At 35.6% G+C, this 25,963-nt stretch overlaps 1 protein-coding gene across 3 annotated transcripts in view; it reads left to right on the forward strand.

Annotated features, from left to right (window-relative positions):
• LOC148626500 (SCO-spondin-like) overlaps nt 1-25,963 on the forward strand; it is a 36,599-nt gene that overhangs the window by 8,488 nt on the left and 2,148 nt on the right. Inside the window, exons 3-26 of one of the 3 annotated variants that reach the window (XM_088570532.1) lie at nt 1,621-1,733; nt 2,270-2,337; nt 4,284-4,525; nt 5,532-5,684; nt 5,944-6,114; nt 7,260-7,430; nt 8,016-8,186; nt 8,716-8,886; nt 9,193-9,363; nt 9,901-13,491; nt 14,497-14,667; nt 15,611-15,781; nt 16,637-16,807; nt 17,780-17,950; nt 18,142-18,312; nt 18,843-19,013; nt 19,285-19,455; nt 20,331-20,501; nt 21,642-21,812; nt 22,711-22,881; nt 23,525-23,695; nt 24,220-24,390; nt 24,834-25,004; nt 25,674-25,847. In XM_088570532.1, coding sequence (XP_088426658.1) covers nt 1,621-1,733; nt 2,270-2,337; nt 4,284-4,525; nt 5,532-5,684; nt 5,944-6,114; nt 7,260-7,430; nt 8,016-8,186; nt 8,716-8,886; nt 9,193-9,363; nt 9,901-13,491; nt 14,497-14,667; nt 15,611-15,781; nt 16,637-16,807; nt 17,780-17,950; nt 18,142-18,312; nt 18,843-19,013; nt 19,285-19,455; nt 20,331-20,501; nt 21,642-21,812; nt 22,711-22,881; nt 23,525-23,695; nt 24,220-24,390; nt 24,834-25,004; nt 25,674-25,847 — 7,419 coding nt within the window. The remainder of the gene's footprint in view (nt 1-1,620; nt 1,734-2,269; nt 2,338-4,283; nt 4,526-5,531; nt 5,685-5,943; nt 6,115-7,259; nt 7,431-8,015; nt 8,187-8,715; nt 8,887-9,192; nt 9,364-9,900; nt 13,492-14,496; nt 14,668-15,610; nt 15,782-16,636; nt 16,808-17,779; nt 17,951-18,141; nt 18,313-18,842; nt 19,014-19,284; nt 19,456-20,330; nt 20,502-21,641; nt 21,813-22,710; nt 22,882-23,524; nt 23,696-24,219; nt 24,391-24,833; nt 25,005-25,673; nt 25,848-25,963) is intronic. The other 2 variants (XM_088570533.1, XM_088570534.1) reach the window with 2 other exon arrangements.

Consider the following 25,963-nt stretch of genomic DNA (forward strand, 5'->3'; position numbering starts at 1 on the left):
GATATTGGCTGAAAACTGTAAAAAACAAAAAACAAAACAAAACAAATACAAAAACAAAAAAAAACAAAAACAAAAATTAAACAAAACAAAACAAAACGAAACGAAAACAAGACAAAAAGAAAAGAAAAAAACGTAATTTTTCGACTTTCAAGGGACAAACATGTAACTTGTGTAGGCCTTATAATAAGGATTATTTCTGCAATTAAAAGAATTGGGCTAAACCTAACGGTTTTTGAGATATGAAAAGTGAAAAACTACTGTCTGACCCCTATGTTCTATTTTAGTAACGACAATAATTTTATTTTGACGGATCAGATTCAAGTTTGGTTCCAAATTGTCAAGTAGTGTCAAGGGAGATGATTTTTTTTAAGTAATAACATTAAAAATAGCAACAACAAAAAACCGTCGAAAAGGGGAAATTACTAAAACATGGCTTAACAGATGAAAATGAAAATTTGACCACGGATAGATCTCATCATGCTGAGCTCTTTTACCCATGCCAGAATTTGGCTAAACATATACGATTTGGAGTCCGTCGTGGTGGTCTGCCGTCGTCATCGTTCATTAACAATTTTTAAAAACTACTTCGCGGAATTATATGAAACTTTGCACAGATGTTCCATAGGATATCTTGCACAAAAGTTGTGTTTAGATTTTTTATCCGTCAAAAAACATGGTCGCCGTTACTAAAAACAGAACATAGAGGTCAGACGGTAGTTTTTCACATATATCTCCAAGTGATGGCAAAAGCTCACCTGGCCATTGGCCAGGTGAGCTAATAAACGTATTAAGTGAAAAAAGTTTCATAAATGTCTGTGATATTTAACATTATCATCTCAAATAATGTAGATAAAATCCTTTTGATACATGTATAATTGGACAAAATTAATTTCATATCCCAAAAGTAAGTTTTCTTGAAGTCACACACACTGAAAACATGTTTATACTTTAAAATTTGTACAGTTTCATTTTTTGTCATTTTTTCGACAGAAGTCTTTTATACATATATTTTGGGAATAAAATTGGCAATGTAGATGAAAAGATGGTGAGTTTGTACAATATGTACAACCAACATATAATTGTTAACATCCCGACAAGGCAATTAAGTGTAAAACTGTAAACACAAAATATGACTCGAGAATGGCTTTTTTCATAATGTTGTTTGTAATAGATAGAGACAATATCGTGTTAAATTGGGTTTTGAATTATTCATTATTATTAATTATTTAGATTGAGGCATTGGTGTAAAATGTATATGAGCTGTACACGCAACGGCTACTTCTGTTTTTCACCAATAGCCATTTTTCGTTGAAGACGATAATTCATTTAATCGATTAATTTTTTAAGACAAGCACGCGGAAAATCATTTATAGATCAAAATAATAAAACGGAACAATCGTTATTTTCATTTAATTCCTTTTATTCTTTGCTAATGCACATGGAATTCTCTTTAATCTTTATATCATGTTTTGGGGCAATTATACCCATTAAAAGCGACGTAAAGTGACGTTTTGCCCTCCCAGCTCATTGAAGTAATGATTTTATCTCGGCACGAACCCTGTCAAGTTATGTAAGTGATAACTGTTCATTAAAGTGAAATCATGTTAACTGTACTTTCAGCTGTTTTACGAGCACATATCAGTTTGATAATTGATAATAGAGAATTCCAGGACGAGTTAAGAGATTCCTCTTCTTCAGCTTTCACTGCTATATCAGAGCCGTTATGTAACGAGGTAGGGCTTTTCTTATAGCTTCCTGTTGCGTTTGTGCGTTGCATAATTCACATAGCAGCTTCTTCAAACTTTCATCGGTTCATTTAAGTTATATTTCCTTTTCAATTGGATTACATAACTTTTGCAGGAACATTTCAAACACTATTATATATAATTGCTGAAGTTTTGACCTAAGTTATAGCGGCATACCTTGTTTTTCTATTATGCCGTGAGTATTCAGCATGTGCTTCCTAAATCTATTGATACCGGTAGTGTTAAAATACATTCGAGAATAGAGTTACATAACACACAACATCTCTTAATTCTAAATCAGCTGCCCTTTTCGGAAAAAGTCTGAAGAGTAAAATTTGTCGCAAGTCCAGGAATAGCAAAGAAATGCAATTGAGAAAACGAACATTAATCATTAATGATACATTATAAATTTCATGTTTAGTTAAAACAATATATTAATGTAACTACTTAAGTCCAAAAGACATTTTGGGAACCTGCAGCTATTATGAGGACTTGTTTACTACCATTTTTTGTATTCCTTTCAGATGTACAAATATTTTTTGAGCAGTGAGTTATCCTCGTATTTTGTGAAGTGTAATGCAATAAAAATGGTGTAAGTATAATATTTAAAAAAATCGGAAATTTCCAAATTCATTTTAGGCAGACTACATATTTTTTTTGTAGATCCCAGCTTTCAAAACAAAAATAATCACTCCCCTAAACATTTCGATTTGAATGTAAACAATAGAAAAAGGCATCGTCATGAATATTAAGAAAATGAAAAGAGAAAAAAAACATTCTTCCCTTTTCATTACTGTTCATGCAAATTTGCTAGAGAAACTTCTGTTTGCATTAACTAGAACAAATGTCACATTCAACAATTCAGAAATCACCAAAAGGTCTTCAATAAATATAAAAACACCTTTTAAGGTGGTAGACCTAAGGTAAGGAACATAACTCTTGAAATCAGTGATATGTTTGTATCATATTCAATTTCACCAAAGCCTCTCAAGCTTTTGTTTGAAGCATAAAAAAAATCAATCCAAGTTAATTAGATGCCTACTTAAGATGGATGTAAAATGCTGCATATAAAAGTTCCAATGATTTTTAAGAGTTGTGTCCCTTACCCTAGGACAACAAATGTAATAAGAACAATGACGCTTCGTCAAAATAAACATAAAATCAAATAACGACACAAATATATATTAATGTCCAACATCTTCTGATTTTGGACAGACGCATGTCTGCAGAAGGGTTTAAGTAGTTTTATAAGTCCTTATCCACCCCATATAATGTAAGGTAAATAAATGGTCTGAAACAACAAACACCATAAAATTCACTCGATTCTGCATCAAATTGTCTTCACGGAATACATCAACATACACAATATAGACAAAATAAGATATCCAATTAAAGAATGATGTCAGTTACTGAAATCTTCGCCTAGCTCAAAACATGATTAAGAATGAAAATACCATCAAAACTACCAGCATTAAAAAGAATCGGTCACTTCGGTTTTGTAATCTTTACGCAGATATGATTTACTATCATGTTATAGTATTACCAAATATTTGAAAATCAGAAAAATATTAAAGGTATGGTCTGAAGTTAAAAAAGACATCTTTGTAAAATGGAACATTTAATGAAGTAGATGCATGTAAAAATTAGGTATTCAACAAGTCATCTTTCAACTGTAAATGACACTACTTCCATGTTACTGTAAGTGGAAAGTAAGCAATGTTATGTAAACATTATGTCATTTATATAAATAAAATTAAAACAGTTGTTGACAGAAATTAGTTTTCAGATTGAAATATAATTGTCAGAAAGAATGTAAATTATCCTCTGGGAAGTTTGAATGAAACCATATGGTCTTTAAAAGCACGTTCACGCACTGTTTGGCCTTTGTAAAATATAATATAATTCCATTGTTGCTCGTATTCAGCTTCCCCTTGTACATTTTGTTTGGTTGTTTCCGTATTTGTTGCTTTGTTTCTATACACTTATGGGTCATAAATACTGCTGAAACAATGAACACCTTTTATTTCTCGTTTTGGAGTTTCTTAAATTGTTAATTTCACAAAGTAAAAAACATATTTTAAAAGACCTGTTTACACAATTAGAGAAATTAAAGAAATAAGGTATAATTGTACTTTCAAAGCTATAAAATAAAAAGTGAAAGCACTTAGTAACACAGACGCTGCATTTCTTATGCGAAAAAAATGCAAAAAAAAAAAATCGCTTGAACGAGTAAAACAAGAAAATTACAATTTACATATGCTAGTATGACACGTTATTAAATTCCAAATATAACACTGAAATCTTACATTAGTAAGAGAAAACTACCAGTGGTAAACCTGAACTTTCAACCCTGGAAGCGAGGTCTTAGAATTTTTCAAGTTTCAAGTCAAAAGACTAAACGCTAAAGCGATACTGAAAAAAAATATTGAAAATCTAGAAGTTGAGGCCATGAGCCTCGTTCTGACCACTACTTATTTGAACCCCTGAGCTACGGAATACCATATTGTAAAACACGTATGTAACATTTTTACTCGTCAGAGATGTGGATGGGAAGGTAGGAGTCTTCTATGACCTTGATTTCCTGAAGAATGATCAGACAGACAACGAGAAAACAATAGAGGACATTATAATTAAGAAGTCTGGAAGATTAGTGAAAGATAACAAGTTATATCTGGTCATACGAGATTTCCTAGTTTATGTTAAGAGTATCAAGATTACATTGGAAACTGTTTTAGTCACTGGCAGCATTGATCGTCCTGATAAATCAAAGTATTTAACAGGTATGAAGACAAGAAAATCATTTGTTTTGTTTAAATAATTGGACTTTTGTTTGAGCCGCACACTCTAGGAATTGGGTGGTCTCAGCTTCATATTTGGATGGAGGTATGAATAACAAAATTAACGATTTATTAACACAAATCATTGGGTTCGAATGTTTCGAAATGGTTTTATCAAAGAGGCATCATTAATATTCAAATCTTATTTTATACAGAAATACCCATGGCGCCTATTTTAAATCTTAATACAGATTTCATGATAAGGAGGTTAATTGCAGAACTCACCTTGAAGGGAAATGCATGTTATAATATCAGCACAAAACATTTGTTCTTTGTACTGCTATCATCACCTATGATAACACTAGATATTTTCATCCACTTGCGTTTTATAATTATTTTCAAATGGTCGTATTTAAATCCGTGCTAACAACTTGAAGGTAAAAAAAAACGCCTTCGTGGAAAGTCGTCATACATAATACTACCCTGAATTGCTTGATTGGAAAACAAAGGTGATAGTAGATTTATGAAAAAAAGAGAAAAAAAAACAAAGTGATGAAAACAAAACCGTTAAATATTACAGAATCGTATTTCTTGCACTCAAAATGTCAGTGTTTTGTGATTTCTGTTGAAACATTTATCTACAAGTGCGTCAAAGAGTGATCAAGGGAACCAAAATTCTAGCGTATATCAAAAGAATGTAATCCAGGGACAAAGACCAGACATGGAAAACAGACAAACAAGACAAAAAACATAAAGTAACTAAAATAATACATACAAAGTAACAAAAGTGAACGAGCAACTTGAATAACTTGACTCCACTAAGAACTGGGAGCATGGACTCTCGTTTTCATGTAATGAAATGAATTTCATAGCTTCGCCTGAGATAAAAGTTACCAAAGCGTTACATTATAGGGTTTCTAGCCTCTGTAGTTTTATCATAGAAGCCTGATAATTAGCGGAATTTATAGTTTAATATATTTTATCATTTGAGTGATTTTTTTTTTAACAGAGACCGATTGGAGTAGTTGGTCGGAATGTAGTGCGACTTGTGGGCACGGGTTACAAACGCGGTTACGGAACTGTACGGAATATGACATAAAACAACTATACTGTGATGGAAGTAAGGAAGAAGAACGATCTTGTGAAAACGACCCGTGTATAGGTAATTTCTGTATTGTTGTGTTCAGATGCTGTATCATGGCTGGAAAATTTTATTAGCTGATGTCATCTATACGTCAAAGAACAAGGGAAATTTGGATAAAGGTCATTTGCGTAGCCCAAATAAATTCAATTGTTTTTACAAGTCTGCAATTCAAAACAATGTCGTTGTACGGAACTTTTTTGTCAGCTTGTTTTTAAATCATAACCTTTTCAAAACTATCTATTTTAATTACATGTGTATTTCTTTTAATCGCTTTAAGTCAACGGTAAATGGAGCTCATGGGGCTCATGGACAAAATGTTCTGTTACTTGTGGAGTTGGATCTAAAGAACGGGAGAGAACTTGTGACGACCCCGAACCTCAAAATGGAGGAGAACCTTGTGAGGGAGAATTCCATTTGATTGAACCATGTAGTGAAGAAAAGTGTGCAGGTACGTATTAAAGTAAAATAGACTTTATTGTCATTGAAATGCTAACTGAAGGGAGAAATAAGCAATTACATATCAAAATGTGACCAATAGACAATTCATTTCAGTTTCCAATAGATCAAACTGTTTTAGTTTGACTGACTGCTGCATGTATAGTTCCTTTTTTATAATAACTAGGGAGTTTTAAAATAAGCCAGATATGCATGACAATAATTGAAACGGAACCCATTCATGCAGTGTATAAAAGTTATAATGTGACAGAGCATGACAAAGTCTTTTGAAAGGATAACTTCTATTTCAGTAGTAACATAACAGCTGTTAAAACTGGTGATTTTAACAAGTTCTAAGACTTATTTAATATGCTGACATAGTTTACATTTCCAGCTTTAGAAATATATTGGGACATACAGGTATATCATTGACAAATTCTTTTCACATAATTCAAGGTGTAACCATTATTGATAAGTAACAGACCAACAAATAGTAACACGAACTCAATTGAAAGAAAATATGTAAATACTAAGAAAACTTAATTGCCATGCATTATATAAACGGCGACATGTGCAATGAAAATCTTAAAGTACATGGTATATTGACAGCAATTGAAATGCCTCTGATACAACTAATAATGAAATTACCGAACTGATATTGTATTCCAGGCAATAGCCAAAAGGAATAGTCAAAAAATGAAAAGTCCATAAGACTAATGGTAGTGTTATTGTCCTCCGCAGACCTATAACCACTTCTTGACTGACTATACATATCATTCCGCTAAATTATAGGCTCTGCAATAAGGGATGGGAAAACAACCCAAGGCATTACCACTACTCATTACAATACTGCGAAAAACATTTTGCAGTAAAGAGAACTAATTTGTATAAAGAGTTGGGTATTTTACTGGGTATATCAAAACATTGAAATATCGAATATAAACTAAGCACAGAAGATATTTTTTAGTCATATTAGGACATGTAGTATTGTTTGTAAGTAATTTCACTGGATAGACAAATTATTTATCGTTTTGGTATCATAATTCATTCCAAAGTAAATTATTTCCTACGTATATTGTATGGAAAGTACATTTAACCATGACAGAATGTATCAAAGATATTATTCACCAAAAACTAATTGCTTATTCTATATTTCAGTCGACGGATCGTGGTCCAAATGGAACTCTTGGGCAAATTGTGATGTAACATGCGGGGGAGGTACACAGAAGCGATCAAGATCATGTAGTGAACCTTCTCCTCAATATGGAGGAACGTTCTGTGAAGGCGACGACTCAGTTGAAAGGACATGCAATAAAAATCATTGCCCAAGTATGATGTTTATGCTAATACGATTGTTGTACATTGTATTACGTTATTATAATTCATCAAACATGAAACTTTTCTTGATTGATTTTCTTTTCAACAAAATCCCGCTTTGTCTGAGAACAATTTGTGAATAATATGAATGTAAGATATCAAATTTTGCTCTCACTTTTATAAACAAAATATTGCTAAAAAATTATAGGAAATGTCAATTTGTTTAAACAAAATAGAGCTAGAATTTACAATATATATATATTGAACAAATGAAATACACGGATAGCTTCAGACTATCAACATGGAGCAAGTCTTAAATTGAAATAGATTTCATAGGAAGAAAGACAACACGATCATGTTCATCATCCCTTCATGTTTCGTTAAAGTAGTTAATGGCGTTGATAAAATTGCATCGTTATAATCATCAGTACTAGTATAATCATCATCTATAATTATCAAATGAAGTCCTACATTAAAGGCAATTACTTAGTGAATTAAAACTTAATTGTAGGTTACATATATTTAAGCTTCTAGCATTTCCCTTTTCTTTTCACTATTGTAAACTGGGTTCATCCAGAATCTTTATTTTCATTATAGTTGATGGAATGTGGTCTTCTTGGGATACATGGGCGGAGTGTAGTAAGAGTTGTAACGGCGGAAGTAAGACAAGAAGTAGATCATGTACTAACCCATCTCCTCAATATGGCGGACGAGAGTGTGACGGAGATTACGATGAGCAAGCGACCTGTAATGAACAGGGATGTCCAAGTAAGTAGTGCAAGAGTATAAAAGAAACATCCTTCGCTTCATAACAGAAATGACGTATTTGTCAAAAACGTAATCCAATCTACTTCAGCCTGCTTCCGGTTGTTTAACTGTTACACACATATAGTGGCTTGGTTATTTTTGGTAATACAGGCACAGAGGCAAGAGAATGTGTGCCGATCGTACGCCCCTTAAATATGGAAAACATATTGTTCAGCATGAAATGTTGACTTTTCACGAACTGTACACCCAAATAATGTCTTGTCTTTTCTTTGTTCGATCTTTAATTTTATCAGTAACACCCTTATCCTGAAATGCTGCACTCTTTATTTACACAGTCAGCCAATAATAAAATTATTTTTGAAAAGTTCCAAAGGTTATATTTTGTGTTTATTTATAAAAATAAAAACGTATGTTTGAGTGATAAAAATGGTGTCATTCATATTCATAGTTTATTTACATCTAATTAGAAGCTCAGTATGATTTTGAAATAACCAGTAAAATCTAGATTATTGTTTCGCATCTGTTTAAGTTGATGGAAATTGGTCAGAATGGTCTTACTCGGAAGACTGTAGCACAACTTGTGGCGGAGGCAAGCGGTTAAGAAGTAGAATATGTGCTAATCCATCACCAGAGTTTGGCGCTCAAAATTGCACAGGGAGTTCTTCTGAAGAGGAAAATTGCAATGAGTCGCCATGTCCTAGTATGTTGAATAAATTTTGCTCCATAAGCAATGTATGCTTAATGAATTCAAATTCAAGATTCCAAGCTCAATTCAAGTTAGGAAAATGCCTCACATCTGAGACTTAAAATTTATGAATTGCTGTTTTGACGTACACCTATCTATTGACTAACTTATTATGGGCTTCATCGTCCATCAATTCGCCCACACTTCTTTGAATAGTCTCAAAAAAACTTTTAATGGGATCAATTACTGTAAATGCAAACGAGGAAGGCTGGTGTGTGACGTGATTTTATTGTATTTATCTGATTGTCATTCTTTCCGCAGTTAATGGACAATGGTCTACCTGGAATCTGTGGACAGATTGTAGTTTGTCATGTGGTAGTGGATACAAGGAAAGGCACCGTAGATGCGACAATCCTGAAACGCAACACGGTGGAACTAATTGTATAGGGAATAGCACTGAAGGATCGATATGTAATAGTCAACCATGTCCATGTAAGTTAACTGTGTTGCATGGTTGTTTTTCTCTCTCTCTTTTTTATATAGTTATTAAATGCACCAAAGGTGCATATAATGCCTAGATCAGTCTATAGCAATTTAATATGAAGTTAATACATATTTACCTGTACCTCCTTTATAATGTATTGTGTTTTATTGCCGTTAAATATACATTATATAAATTTAAGTAATTTTGCGATCTAGATACGGACTTACGAAAAGCTGATTTTTGATATCTTTCAAAACACTTGAAACTTTTCGAAAATGTTATTTTTGTTATCTCCAAGTATCCACGCACATAAATATCATTTCAACCAGACTCTCAATTGTTTCAATTAATAAAATGAATATAACTTGTTCACTGTCATGTATATCTAACCTAGCAGTTGTATGCTGAGAAATATATAATTTTCCTATCTTTATTTGGAATGCTTTTTTATATTATTTACATTTTCATATATTTTTATACCCTGACAACTTTTTGATGGCAATGCATGAATGCATATTTTGTAGTCGTATAATTATGATTTATAGTGAATGGTGATTGGACCACGTGGTCAGGATGGAGCAAATGTACGAAGTCATGTGACATGGGGGTCAAACAAAGGAATAGATCATGTACTGATCCTTTGCCCAAATTTGGTGGGGAGGATTGCTTTGGAAATAGTACTGATATTAAGGATTGTAATACACATCATTGTCCAATTCATGGAGAATGGACATTGTGGGCAAGTTGGAGTGTTTGCTCAGAATCATGCAGCGGCGGTGTGCAGACGAGGAACCGATCTTGTTCAGCTCCTAAGCCTCAGTTTGATGGAGACGACTGTGTTGGAAATGATGCAGAAAACATTCCATGTAACGCGCACCCATGCCCAATAAATGGAAACTGGACAACATGGTCTGAATGGAATACATGTTCTTTAACCTGCGGTGGCGGTTCTCATTATAGAGAGAGAACGTGTACTGACCCAGAACCTAAAAATGGCGGAGACTACTGTTACGGTAAACCTACCGATTTGGAAACCTGTAATAACCAATCTTGTCCTGTCGATGGAGGTTGGATGTCGTGGTCAGCATGGAGCCATTGTTCTGTGTCATGTGACGGTGGATCTCACTTTAGAAATAGGTCATGTTCCGACCCAGTTCCACAATATGGGGGAAAAACATGTAGCGGTAATGACACTGACATTAATGAGTGTAACACTGAACCATGTCCTATCGATGGTGATTGGGGATCGTGGTCAGAATGGAGTCGGTGTACATTTTCGTGCGGCGAAGGGTTTAAACAAAGACATAGAACTTGTTCTGACCCAGAGCCAGATTTTGGAGGGATGGACTGTATGGGAAATGCCACAGATGTTATTACGTGTAATACACATCCTTGTCCTATTGACGGAGATTGGGCTTCATGGTCTGCGTGGACATCGTGTTCATTTACTTGTGGCGGAGGCCATAAGTTTAGAAATCGATCCTGTACCGATCCCGCTCCTCAGTTTGGAGGAAAACCATGTTTGAATTTCAGTTCTCATAGAATGGCGTGTAATACCAAACCTTGTCCTGTCAACGGTAACTGGACACTGTGGTCAGAGTGGAGTGCTTGTTCTTCATCATGCGGTGGAGGTTCACAATATCGAAACAGATCATGTACAAATCCTAAACCAAAATATGGAGGTGAGCACTGTTTTGGAAACAAAACTGATCTTGATATATGCAATGTACATCCATGTCCAATTGACGGAAATTGGACTTCTTGGTCTTCATGGGGTAGTTGCTCTTTGACTTGTGGTGGAGGAATTCAGTATAGAAACAGATCATGTTCAGAGCCTGAACCAAAGTACGGAGGAGAAAATTGTACTGGTAACATAAATGAAAGCAGCGTCTGTAACTCCCATGAATGTCCTATCGACGGAAACTGGTCTGTTTGGTCGGAATGGAGTACTTGTTCATTGACATGCGGTGGAGGTCTTCAGGACCGAATTCGGTCATGCTCTAATCCTGTTCCACAGTACGGCGGAGATAATTGTACCGGTAATATGACGGAAGCCAGTAAATGCAATGATTTTGAATGTCCAATAGACGGAAATTGGACGATTTGGTCAGAATGGAATCTATGTTCTTTGAGTTGTGGTGGGGGTCATCAGACAAGAAATCGATCATGCACCGAACCTGAACCTCAATATGGAGGGAGTGACTGTATTGGAAATACAACTGATGTAAATGACTGTAACAAATATCCTTGTCCTATCGATGGACAATGGACAAGGTGGTCGGAATGGTCGACATGTTCACTTTCTTGTGGTGGAGGTAATAAGGAAAGGAATAGATCATGCGCAAACCCAGAGCCTCGATTTGGAGGTGACGATTGTAACGGAAATAACACTGACATTAATGCATGTAATACTCAACCGTGTCCAGTAAATGGAAATTGGACATCTTGGTCCGAATGGAGCCAGTGCTCTTTGACCTGTGGTACAGGGTTTCAAAACCGAAACAGATCCTGTTCAGATCCGGAACCGCTGTACGGTGGAAATGAGTGTATTGGAAATGCAACTGATGTTAATGGTTGCAATGAACATTCATGTCCGATCGATGGTAGTTGGACTACGTGGACTGAGTGGAATGCCTGTTCCATTGTCTGTGGAGGTGGCTTTAAGCAAAGAAACAGAAGTTGTGCAGACCCAGAACCACAATATGACGGAAAGTACTGCTTTGGGAATAGTACCGATATCAACGAATGTAACACTCATCCATGCCCTATCGATGGTGACTGGACAACATGGTCGGAATGGAGTTCCTGCTCTTTATCTTGTGGCGGAGGTCATACACAAAGGAATCGATCATGCACGAGTCCTGAACCACAGCATGGGGGAAACGATTGTACTGGAAACTTAACTGAAATTATTACATGTAATAATCACCCATGTCCAATAGATGGTAACTGGACATCATGGTCTGAATGGAGTATGTGTTCTCTGTCGTGTGGAGAAGGCTTACAATACAGAAACCGATCTTGCTCTGACCCCGAACCTAAATATGGAGGAGAAGACTGTTTTGGAAACACAACTGATTTCAGTGTTTGTCATACCCATCCTTGTCCTATAGACGGCAACTGGGCGAAATGGTCTAAATGGGGTTCGTGTTCCTTTACATGTGGTGGTGGACTGCAATATAGAAACAGAACATGCAATGACCCAGAACCGCAATACGGAGGCCAATACTGCAACGGTAACTTGACTGATGTAAGCAAATGTAATACTTATCCTTGTCCAATAGACGGCAATTGGACTCTTTGGTCAGAATGGAGCGTTTGTTCGTTGACTTGTGGTGCTGGAACACGGTATAGGAACAGAACATGCGATAACCCGGAACCGCAGTATGGAGGTGAAGAATGCATAGGTAGTTCTACAGACATGTCTGAATGTAATACACAGTTATGTCCAGTAGACGGGAACTGGGCTTTTTGGTCGAAATGGGGAATCTGTTCCTTGACATGTGGTGGTGGAATACATCATAGAAATAGAACATGTAATGACCCAGAGCCACAATACGGAGGTGAAGACTGCATTGGTAACTCAACCGATATCAGTAATTGTAATACACACCCATGTCCAATAGACGGTAATTGGGCTTCGTGGTCGGAATGGGATACCTGTTCCTTTACATGTGGTAGTGGAACACATTATAGGAACAGAACATGTAATGACCCTGAACCGCAACATGGAGGTGAAAACTGCATAGGTAACTTAACCGATTTCAGTAATTGTAATACACATCCATGTCCAATAAACGGTAATTGGGCTTCGTGGTCAGAATGGGGTACTTGTACTTCACCTTGCGGGGGAGGATTCCAATTAAGAAATCGATCTTGTAATGACCCTGAACCGTTATATGGAGGTGAATTTTGTCAAGGAAATACAACCGATGTTAATGAATGCAACACTCATCCTTGTCCTGTTAATGGAAACTGGTCAGATTGGTCGAAATGGGGTGATTGCTCTTTGTCTTGCGGTGGTGGTCTTCGGATGAGGGAGAGACGATGCGACGAACCAGAACCACGGTATGGAGGTGAAGACTGTAGTGGAAATATTACTGAAAATGATCCATGTAACACACATTTCTGTCCAGGTTAGTGCCTGATAAGCTACACTGTTGACAATTTCGTGAGGGATATTTGAATACGTTTAAATTCACGATTACTTTGGTCAGATTATTGGTTTTATTAAAAAGGATGCCATCATGTATTCGTATATAATCCCACTAATGCACGGCAACTTTGACTGGGAATCTGGTTTTGTTGTTAAATATGAGAGATCACATCCAGCTCCTGTATGAAATCAATCTTGGGTTGGGCAAATATTTTGTTTTTATTTATATTCGAATTACCAGAAATGGGCATGGCTATTTTCTAGACGTATTTTTTGTTTAGGTTTCCATTAGCAGTTTTAGCATGAAATATATTTTTATAGTGGATGTAATATATTTTGCTTTTAACAATTTTGTCATGCATGTATGTAGTCTATGATATATAGTGTTAATTAAAACTATATTAATCAAATGATGCATTAAATGACAATTGATAAGCTGTTAACACCTCTTAAACTATGGATGTCAAACGAGAAACTAGACCACACATATTCTTTACTCTGATATTAAGTACCAGTCCATATAAAATACAGGCACTGCCTCTGGTATAGGTGAGTCATGGTTAAATAAAACCCACCGAAAAAAATGATGCTTTTCAGTGTATGTATGCTATATTTAATGTTACAAAAGTCCTTTCTCTATATAGCTATGTATTTTTTGTAGAATACATCACATTCTACTAAACTCAATCAAACTAAATCAAGAACGATAACTCTTGCAAAATTCCAATATTATACACAATTAGTATAATTGTTATCTCGATATTGCAACAAAATGAAAAACTATGACTTGTAGAATGGCCTTTAACTGTTTGTGGGTAAGTTGTAAAGAAAAGTTTATTCCATGGGTTGTTGGCATGCATGAATCACTTCCTATCTAATTTTCATCAAGACTGGTACTTAGTATAAACCAAAGAACATCTTTAACTAAGCATGTTTTATCGTACTTGATTACGCATTTATAGTATAGCGCAATTACGATTTGCAGTTGATGGAGATTGGTCCAACTGGGCGCCTTGGAGTGACTGCAGTGAGACGTGTGGGCAAGGTGTCATGGTTAGGAGCAGGTCCTGCACAAATCCTGCTCCAGTGCATGGTGGGAAATTTTGTGTAGGGCGAAATACCAGCACTGAATCTTGCAATGTACTGCCGTGTCCAAGTAAGTCCGAAACCTCTAGAATACTGCATTTTTTCGTTGTTACCTTATACGGCGTTCACATTACGAATAATCAGTTTTGTTATATCTAAATAACAATAAAAATGGAATTCGTTCGCTGATAATTTTGAAGTAATTTTATTTCTCGCTGAAATCTTAAATACGAAAAAAAAAAAGATCGAACAATTTTGCCAATAAGATGTAAATTGTATATTATAATCAGTCTCTATCTGGACATGATTTGAAATTTTTATGTCGGATGATTACATATTTTTTAATATGTTATATAGAATGTTTCAATTATTGCAGTTTAAAAATGGTTTTGTATAATTTCTCATCTAATGATGACCACATCGGTTGCCTTGGAGTAGTCTGTTTCCCTCGCATGTGGGAAGTCGTGGGATGGATGCTCGGCCAAGTCATACAAAAGACTTTAAAATTTGATAGTCCAACGCTCTCCGCCATTCATGCGGTATTAAGGGCTTAAAGTGACAACTGTTTGGCTCGGAGTCAAATTAATGTGCTCGAGTGTCCGACATACTTGTCTGCAGTTTCTTGCTTCTATGAGTTACATGTAAAACAATTTAGATGTTGCTCAGCCTGTTGGACTAGTACAAAACAGAGTCTGTTCGATTGATCTAAACGTTCTTGTCCTGAAATACGTGAAATATCTGCCATGGGACGTTAAGCGGTATTCAATCAATTAATCAGTCTTCTAACGACGAAAAAACACACCCATTTATTAAATTGTTAATAAATGAGATAACTATAATTTCATCTATATATGTTATTTAAAGTTTTACCAAAACTGTATATAGCAGCATATTAAAATTTGGAATTAAAATAGGCGAATGTGACTTTTCTGTGGAAGGAATCATTTATTTCTAATTTTATATGACGCTGAGGCGGTCAACAACCTGATGTTTTCAATTTTTGACTTTTTCAGTAAACGGCAATTGGTCAGAGTGGTCTGATTGGGGTAGCTGTAGTTTGACTTGTGGTAGTGGGGGAATGTCAAGACGAAGGACCTGTACCAATCCTAAGCCAATGTATGATGGTCTAGACTGTTTTGGAAATAATACTGAACACAGTCAGTGCAACGATTTTCCTTGCCCAGGTAAATGTAGCTTTTATTGAAGACTCTCCACGTACGATTACAAGTATAAGTACTTTCTCTATTATGTATGAACCGCCTCGTTGGTAATTGGGTAGCGTGCTCACCTAAAGTAACGAAAAAAAGTATTTTTTTGTTTATAGTCGTGTTTCATATTGACAATAACATAAGCTCTCGAGAGATTTTCTAACGAATTAGTGGGGAGCGGTGGTCGTCCGTTTGATACACCAAAGACTTAAACTCCTCTGTCAAGCACATGGTAGGTAGGGATATAAATGGGCGTAGGAACCGGTACGGTTGGTACTGCTTCAACCGTCCTATAATTTTGACAGGTACGGTATGCCACTCCAATAATTTTCACATTTTTGGTGTCCCTATATCAAAACAGTACCAATAAGTTTTGGGTTCCTACGCCTATGATACAGTTAAGACTGGTTGTCTTGTAGTTCGAATAATATGTCCAAGTGGGGAAACATGCCTACCTGTTGTCGGTTAATTCTGTTAGTTATAATGTAGCACAATAATGATTCATCTCAACCTGTCGAACTGGTACAAACCAGGGTCTGCTCGATTTGGCAACGTTCCTGTCCTAAAATGCATGAATTACATATCTGCCATATGACCGTAAATCACAATCAATTAATCTGATGTGTTTACATTGTTGTATTATTTCTAATTATTATATTGTGAGGAAATGTATCAGTTCTGTTAAATAAATAAATTAGGTCTAAATCAATAATATCATTTTTTTTCATAGTTTTAGAAGGTTACATTGGATGTCGTATTCTACTTCACAATTATCTTGTCATATTTAGATGGGTCATGTCATCCTTCATTCATATATGTTTTTCTGTTTAGTTGATGGTCAGTGGAGTAAGTGGAGTATGTTTACTGACTGTAGTGTATCATGTGGAGGTGGCTCACAAGACAGAAAAAGGACATGTTCTAATCCTACTCCTATGTATGGAGGGAAAGACTGTGCAGGGGAGTGGAACGACACTAGAAATTGCAATATCGACCCCTGTCCCGGTAGGTGTTCAATGTTCTGAGTTATTTTTTTATTTAGAGTCGGTTGAAAATGAAGGTTTAAATTGTACTATTAAAACATGTCTTGCCATTCTCAATTGTCTTTAAACAATCCTAATTTGGAGGATTTGATACATCACATCTACGCCAAAGAACTTGAGATAAATGATATTATAGACACTGTGAGGTCAGCCTTATATCTTGACCTAGACTTAGAAATCGATGGCAAAGGAAAACTATTGACCAAACTTTACGACAGACGCGATGACTTTTCATTCAGAATTGTCAAATTTCCTTTCATCTGTGGCAACATCCCTTCAGCACCTGCGTATTGAGTGTTCATATCACAGCTGATACGTTATGCCAGAGCTTGCCGAAACTACGCATACTTTTTGTATCGCGCTAGAATTCTAACGAAAAGGCTTCTGGAACAGGGTTATGTTGCTACAAGATTGAAGTCATCACTACAGAAGTTTTATGGTCGTCATCATGAACTCGTGGATCGCTACGGTGTATCCATCTGCGGCATGAAAACTGATTTGTTCAACGTATCATAGTTTTCCTTTCCTCTTTCGTCTACCCTGGACTTGACTTTTTATGAGCAACTCGGCGGGTGTTTATAGAAAAGCAGAGTACGCTTACCATACCGGTGCACCTGGTCCATGCTCCCAGTTTTTAGTGGAGTCCGAGTTGCTCATTTGCTTTTGTTATTTTGTATATATGATTTTAGTTACTTTACGTTCTTTGTTGTGTATGTCTGTTTTCCATGTCTGGTCTTTGTCCCTGGATTACATTCTTTTGATTACCGCTATAACATTGGTTCATTTGATTACTCTTTCTCTTATTGAATCACTAAATATATTTTATAAACAATAAACAGACCTTGAAAATTTTAAGTTATGATAATTAGTAAAATAATTCCTTTTTTTTCAAATTCATGAAAGCAAGCGTCTTCAAACCTCTTTCTTTCTACAGTGAACGGGAACTGGTCGCGATGGAGCTTGTGGTCAATATGTAGCAAATCTTGTGGTGGAGGGAAACAATCACGTGATAGGTCCTGTACTGACCCTAAGCCTCAATACGGAGGCGACGACTGCTTAGGAAAGAGAACAGAATCCCGTGATTGCAATTCGTTACCATGTCCAAGTAAGTTAATTTGAAACAGGTAAGTGTTAAAATATAAACAAAATGTTCTGATTTTGAAATAGTTTGATTAATTGCGTCAAGAGGGCAATCAATATTTGTTAGCTGTCTTTGTACATCTTGATACAAATTGTCTCTGTTTTCCTTGTTGACAATGATTGTTTTTATTAATAATTATTTGTGTTTTCTTATAGTTGATGGAATGTGGACGGGGTGGTCGAACTATACACAGTGCAGCGTCACGTGCGGAGGAGGCCAGCAAACTAGAAACAGAACATGCGCGAACCCCAAACCACAATATGGCGGGAAAGACTGTTATGGAGATGACAATGACACAAAAACATGCAATACCAACCCATGTCCAGGTAATCAATGTTTTGTAATCATGAGCAAAGGCTATATACTGATAAAACTGTCAAATGGGACAAAATAGCAGCGGCGGATTCAGAGATTCTGAAAATAGGCTGGGGGTTCCACCTGGGTTCTATTAAAAAGAAAAAGTTGTCCAGGCTTATATTTACTTATTTTTTTCCCAAAATGTTGTACAAAATTAACAAAAATTTCCGACTGAAGGAAGGGGTCCGATATCCGGAAAATCCAGATCCGCCACTGGTATGTCAATCATTGGAATGATTACAAAAATTCTCCAGTCACCAATAACATTCAATGATACACTGTAATTGTGTAGTTGACTTTTAAGTAAGTTATACCTGAAATGAATGGACACAAGTCAACTTTGCTGATTGATCAACATTATTTTTTTTATTAAAGTAAACATCTTTTTTTTCGGACACGGTATCAAATGAATTGTAAAACGTAAAGTAAGGATTGCATATTCTTATAAACACGCGCTAAATCGCCATGAAGGTACACTACAATGAATTGTCGTTAATAGTTGATGGAAACTGGTCAACGTGGGAAGAATGGAATGATTGTTCAGCAACTTGTGGCGGTGGCCAACAGCACAGGACGCGTTCTTGTTCTGATCCTAAGCCACAGTACGGTGGAAAGGATTGCAATGGACAAGGTCGAGAGACTAAGACATGCAGTTCAAAGCCATGTCCTAGTAAGTGTGACTAATGCTTATTATTGGTGTAGTTATTTGCAAAATTGACATGAGCTTCAAAAGAAGCAGGGAAGTACAGAAACTGTTTCTGTTGGGAATGTATAATTTTAAATTGAGGCATTTTGCAGATTTTCAACTTGTAAATTGTTACTCTATTTCTAGGTATATTTTTAATCATTAATTACAGATTGGTATATCATATTAATATACAAAATATCAGTAAATAAAAATGTGTAAATCCGTTTCTCACGAATGTTTGTAATTTCTTTAGTTGATGGAATGTGGACTGAATGGAGCAAGTTTACAGAATGTAGTGTGACATGTGGGGGAGGCTACAAAACACGGAACAGATCATGTGACAATCCAGCTCCGCAGTATGGGGGCAAGATTTGTGCAGGGGACCAGATCAACAGAGAAAACTGCAGTATGATTCATTGTCCAAGTGAGCAAACTGAATATTTTGATAGTATAGAAATCAAATCTTCATTCAATCTAATTGAATAAATGTATCAACTGTTCCATTCAGTCACTACATTCCCATGCATTGACTAAATGGGACAACTGATAGATGCAGCAGTTAGGCAATTGCCCCATTATTAATGCTTTCATATGTTCGTATGCCTGTTAAACCTTGGCGATGCCAGATGGTCCAGGCATGAATCTTTCAAATGTGAAATAAGTTGACCGAGTTTTGGTAAAACGGCTAAAACGCAAGTATATTGACATCGATTTGTTTCAAAAAGACAAGGGTTGCCAGATTTTAAGTATGAAGCGAGAAAACCAGTCTACTTTAATTAAAAGCCACATTTCATTTATCCTGAATTTATTAAGGATGTTTTTTTCAAGCTGGATAGGGGAATTCTTTACCAACATACTACCTGTGAACGTAGTGCTACGGAATTTGACAGAAGTAGGCTGGGTAGAAGAGTCAAGGTATTTGAAATCACTTTGTTTCCCCGTCCGTAATACCGTCCGTTTGTCTGAATATCGTCACAATTATCTTTACTCCAAAGGGATGAATCGTTTTCAAATTTTGAAAGTGGCTTTATATAGACAAGGCAATTGTTGTTAACTATTTTGGTGGCTATCATTATCAGCTTCGTGTAGATGGTACGTATTATTTGGGTGACAACGTGTGACTCGATATTGTACTAAGTATATAATTATTATTTATGTCATTTTAACCTGAAATATCAAAGTGTAACTTTCTTACCTGTAGTTATATAGTCGAAGACATGTATTTATACCAAGATTGTGTTTTGAATAGTATGTAATTGTGATGGCCTATATAAAGACGTTTAAATGAAATCATTACAGTTGATGGTAAATGGTCAGCCTGGACGAAATGGTCTACATGTCCTGTTACTTGTGGAGGAAGTCAGCAAACTAGAACAAGAACTTGTACAAACCCTGCACCACAATATGGAGGAGCTGGATGTTCAGGGAACTCTACAGAAAAACAAATATGTAACTCCCAACATTGCCCAAGTATGTTCTTTGTTATTATACCCCCACTCATAACAATCACATTGTTCGTCCTTCCATCCATCTGTCCGTCCATCTGTAATACTTTTCTGTTTCAGTAACTCTTTAGGTTGTCCATAATAGAAATTCTGTAACATAGTTCTCAGCTTCTTTTGAGGGAAGGCTAAAATATTTCGTAAATTGCTTTACCATGTCACTCCTTTTAGTTTTGACAAAAATGGTTTAGTGGGAGAATTAGTTTTTTATGGAAACTGATGTAACATTTTGTCTGAAGGAAACGAAATAAATTACATTATACATGCAGCTCATATATATTTCGTTGAAAGTCAATTTGGATGCAATTGTCCAAATGAGCATGGAAATTTTAACCCCCCTTTTGATAGTTTGAGAATGTACTATTTTTTTGGTAATGTTTCGGTCGAATGTATTAAGTGTTAGTTTTGTAAGAATCTGGCAAAATGAAAAAAATCAGAAACATGCATTTCATTAAACTTACAGATTTGACAAAAATAATTTCACTCAAGGATGCTTTCTCTGTTTGATCTCTGCAACAATGGATTTGCTCAAAATTTTCTTTAAAATGTTAGAAAAATGATGTTTTTGACAGAGTTATCTGCCCTTGAAATGTTCATTATAACTGCATCTCAATGAAATTATAATTCAATTCACCAAAGTCATATGGAGAATCTTGTCTTTTTTCCTTGGTTCTGATGGTGCAAATAGTCAAATTAAACTTTCAAAATGGCGATTTTTTTCATACCATGTTTCACCCACTGTATGATTCTTAGAGGGGTTGACACATATTGTTTTTCCTTTAATTATGATTGGGTAGATGCGTTGTAGTTGAATTATGGTAAAAATAAGAAACAACAACAAAAATGATAACATTTTATAAACGAATAATAGGGTTTTTATTTAGTCACATTTATGTGACCCATTTCCTAGTGTTAACCATCTTAGACAATGGTCTTCATGCGAACTGTACGCAAGAAAGATACTATAGTTAAAATAGACCTGATTACCAAAACAAAGAAAGCACGTGCATTGAGCATGTTATCGGTCATGTGTGTTATTGTGCATTAGATATCGTTCGATTTTGATGTTAAGGTACATGTATAATGAATCAATGAACAATTCTTGTAGTCGATGGAATTTGGTCAAGCTGGAGCAAGTTTGATTCCTGTACCAAGTCATGTGGGAGTGGTGAATATTCAAGGACACGTACCTGTGACAACCCACAACCTCAGTATGGTGGAAAGAATTGTACTGGTTCAGAAAAGGATACGCAAAAGTGCAATACGCACCCATGTCCAAGTAGGTCAGCCCATACGACTTCAATGGCGGATCGGGGGGGGGCGGGGGAGGGGCTGGGGGTTAACACCCCACCTTTTTGGTAAATAAAGTCCTAGCAACCCCGCTCTGTCTGAGAAACCACGACTGGCACTCCTCCTTTTCAAAATGTCTGGATCCGCCCCGTAGGACTTATCGCTTTTTAAAGGAACGTTTTGTTTTTATTTGTTCATCATAAATCATGATTAATCAAAACTGAAATTTCACTATACCAAAGTGAAGAGAAGACAGCACGCGCTGATTTGAGCTTGTTTATTGTTATATTTAACGGTCTTGAATTGTATAGTTTCTTCATGAGAATGTTAAATATAAATTTTAATTGTCATGTCATAGGCCATTAAACCATTTTAAAGAACATCATTTCCATCAAAATTATTTTATATAAAAGTTTTCAGCTGTTTTAAAACTTATGTTCAATTTAAAGAAAAAAAGATCTGTTAACAAAGACATGATGTTCAAATTGCAGACATTCTATTACGTGTAGTTCTCTCTACTAGTCCATCAGAAATGGCCTTTTTTACAGCCAGTTATATAGTCAACTTCAGAATAGAGTTGGTCTAGCTTTGATTTACCGTCCATTACCTGTAGAAATAGCTAAGGTTATTAACGAGGTTTTAGCTTCCTCTCATTTCATATGCATTCAATTTAACTTTGATAGAAATTAAAATCTCTTTGCCAATTGTCCAGTTAAACACCTAAGGAAGTTCATCGGGTAAGTGTCATAAAATCAAGGTCGGACCAAGTTTATACCCTGAAGTTAAGTATTTTACTCACAGTAAAGGTTTCTTGTTTTTGGATGAAGGTGTACGCGGAAACGTTCATTGATAGTATTGTTTGACTGCAACATGTTACTAATTTTCAGTTCATGGTAAATGGACGAAATGGACAAAATGGTCAGTTTGTTCACTGTCTTGTGGAGGAGGGAAACAACAAAGAACACGATCATGTACAAATCCAAAACCACAACATGGCGGAAGGAACTGCAAGGGACCAAATTCTGAAGTTAAAAACTGCAATGAGCAAAAGTGCCCAAGTATGTTTAGCAATTAAATTTGTAAATATTGAAGTATTCACTGTTCTCTTCTTAAACATGTTGAATCTTTCTGTATAGGCGATATGATATACCGTCTGCCTATCCAAACACTCACCCACTGTCGAAAATTGATCAGAGAATGCATTATTTCATTGTGAAAAAATAGATTGTTTTGTCTTGATCTATTACTTCCTATATTCAATCACTCCAAGGAGCGAGGTATTATGCAATACACTTTAAAAAGTTGTGTGTCTGTCCGTCTGTGCGTCTGTGCGTCCCCGACGGTTGTGAAGATATTGAAAGATCTTTTTCAAACGTTTATATTTATTTTGTATTATAAAATACACATCAAGCCTGAATTTCAGTTTGATCGGATAACTTACACAAAGGTCATGGCCATTTTAAATTGTTTTACCATCAAAATATGTTTGCAACGTGGCTGTGTATCATATAATGTTCCATTGGATTCCCTATTCTTTTGGTTTTTTTTACAGCTTTTTTTATTTTTGTCAGTATTATGTTAATTTGAACTCTCATACTTGGTGCTGGCAATGGGCTGGTGATTGTTCAAGTATGATATGACAAGGATTACGTATATCATTTGATTGTATGATTTTAGAGATGATACAAAATTTTATTTTAGTTGACGGACAATGGTCTAATTGGAGTGCTTATACAGTATGCAGTTTAACATGTGGAGGTGGGGAACAACATCGGAATAGAACGTGTTCAAACCCGGAACCACAATTCGGCGGAAAATCATGCCCCGGTGCTGCTACTGGCAAAAGACAGTGCAATACTAAACCATGCCCTAGTATGTGTACTTTAAATTTTTACCAGAATATGTGTGATAGTTGTTCATTTCTCAACCATCTGAATCTTAGGGTGTATATTTGAACCTGCAAACGTTTATTTATACAGCATAAAATAAACGTGTGGATAAAAAGCGATTTTCTTGACTCTGCAAATATTTTGCTTTATATTTATTACTAAACATAAATTTACCTTGCTTTGCTATAAATCATGATGCAATGTACTTATAATACTCACAAATGGAGTTAAATGGTAACAGAAATCAAAATATGGTACAATAAAAATTTATAAAATTTTATATTCTTTGAGTTTAAAAAAATTCTGTAAAATGGCAGAAGAGGAGTTTCCGTCATTGAATTTACTCCAACTCCCTAAATTTCATGATGAAACGTGAAACGTCAGTCTTTGATTTGGTCGGACAAAGCAGCTCCAAGACGTTTGTGGGTATGTGTTTATTTTTCTGCGAAAGTTTTTGGTTTCATCTGCCTCGTTTTCACAACTGAATTATTTTTATCTGTTTTGTAGTAAACGGTAATTGGGCAGTGTGGAGCAAGTGGTCACGATGTCCAGTTTCGTGTGGTGGAGGCAACCAAATGAGGACTAGGTCGTGTTCAAATCCTGCTCCAAAATATGGCGGAGTTCCATGTAAAGGAAAAGCTAAACAGACACAGGCCTGCAACACCAAAAACTGCCCAAGTAAGTTTGTCAACCAGACAATACGCTTTTTGAAAATTAATTGCTAATTTTTAGTAAATGTATATGTTCCTTTTATATTATTCTGTCTCTGTCCTAATACTTTTTTTTCGTCTGTTGATGTGTGCTGTCTAACATGAGTCGGAGATCAGTGAAAAGATGTTGAATCTCTAACCTCTCTAAAATCGACGAAACATAAGTTTGTTTCCACAGAATCTTAATTTTTCACTAATAATACGATTGAAAACGTTCTAGATTCGTTTTCTCGGCTTTGTCTTTCATTATGCTACTCTAAATCTAGGATCTTCTATTGAGAAGCCTTTTGTTTTGGAGTTAACCTTTTTCGGTTTTAATTTTGTTTAGCAAAAATAGATAATTAACTTTCAATGTCACACGTTGAACCACGTGCATGTACGTTTCAAGTGCACATTTTTTTATCTTTATAGTTGATGGCGGCTGGACGAAATGGACAGCGTGGTCAGTGTGTTCTGTCACATGTGGAGGTGGACAATCAAAAAGAGCACGCACCTGTACGAACCCTACTCCACAGTATGGTGGAGCTACATGTACAGGCACGGGAGAAGAATCAAAACGTTGTAACACAGATCCTTGTCCAGGTAGGCAAAATACAAGAGAAAATATGTATGAACTTCCTTAGACATGAATCATTTTAGTAATTTGAACAACTAAAACATATTTTATTAAAATGTGTTGTGTAATGTTTAATTTTGGTGAATGAAAGGTAGATTTATACATGATTTATTTTCAGTTTTTTTCTTTAAGTTTTGTACAAATATTATTATTAACGCATTATGAAAAAATGTCAATTATCGAAACATAATGGAAGCATGGATTTACCGTGTAAGCGAGTTAAATTTACTGGCGTTCTCCATATAGTAATCCTCGGTGTCTGACCAGTTATATCTTTTATTACATATAGATTTGTGGCTTCGACTGGTTTTCCGAAATTTATTATCATTTGTGGAATAGATTATGCATGTCAAAGAACGATATGTCTAAGTATGTCTTTTTTCACTTAGCTTCCATTAAAAGATATTTATTTTAACTAATTACGAAAGCTGAAGGCGAACGATAAATTTGAAGAGCCATTTAATTATGGAGCCTTAAATTTGTGCGTGTTTCTTCTTAAATATTATTTGTATTTCTTTTTAATCTGTCTTTCTTCTTTACCCTTCATTTTCATACTTCGGAAACATATATTGTTTCAAATTTTGCTTTCCATATTTATATGAAAAATAAAAATAGAATTTATTACTCCCCGTCAGTTGATGGGCAGTGGAGTGAGTGGACACCGTGGACAACATGCACAGTGAGTTGTGGAGGAGGGGGTACACAACACAGGCAAAGGGAGTGTAATAATCCTGCCCCGAGATATGGTGGTCAACCCTGTACTGGGGGAGCTTATGGAACACAAAACTGTGGAAATGTTGGATGCCCAGGTATGTATTTATCAACAGCTTCGTTGAATGCTAGATATAAACAATACTTTCATATTGCTATCTAAGAAACAGTGTATGTAAACAATGAGCATGATGAAAATATGGGGAACGTTCTG

This window comes from Perna viridis, chromosome 2 (genome assembly GCF_037379345.1).
Source record: "Perna viridis isolate PV_CMFRI_1.1 ecotype Kerala chromosome 2, ASM3737934v1, whole genome shotgun sequence".
NCBI lineage: Eukaryota > Metazoa > Mollusca > Bivalvia > Mytilida > Mytilidae > Perna > Perna viridis.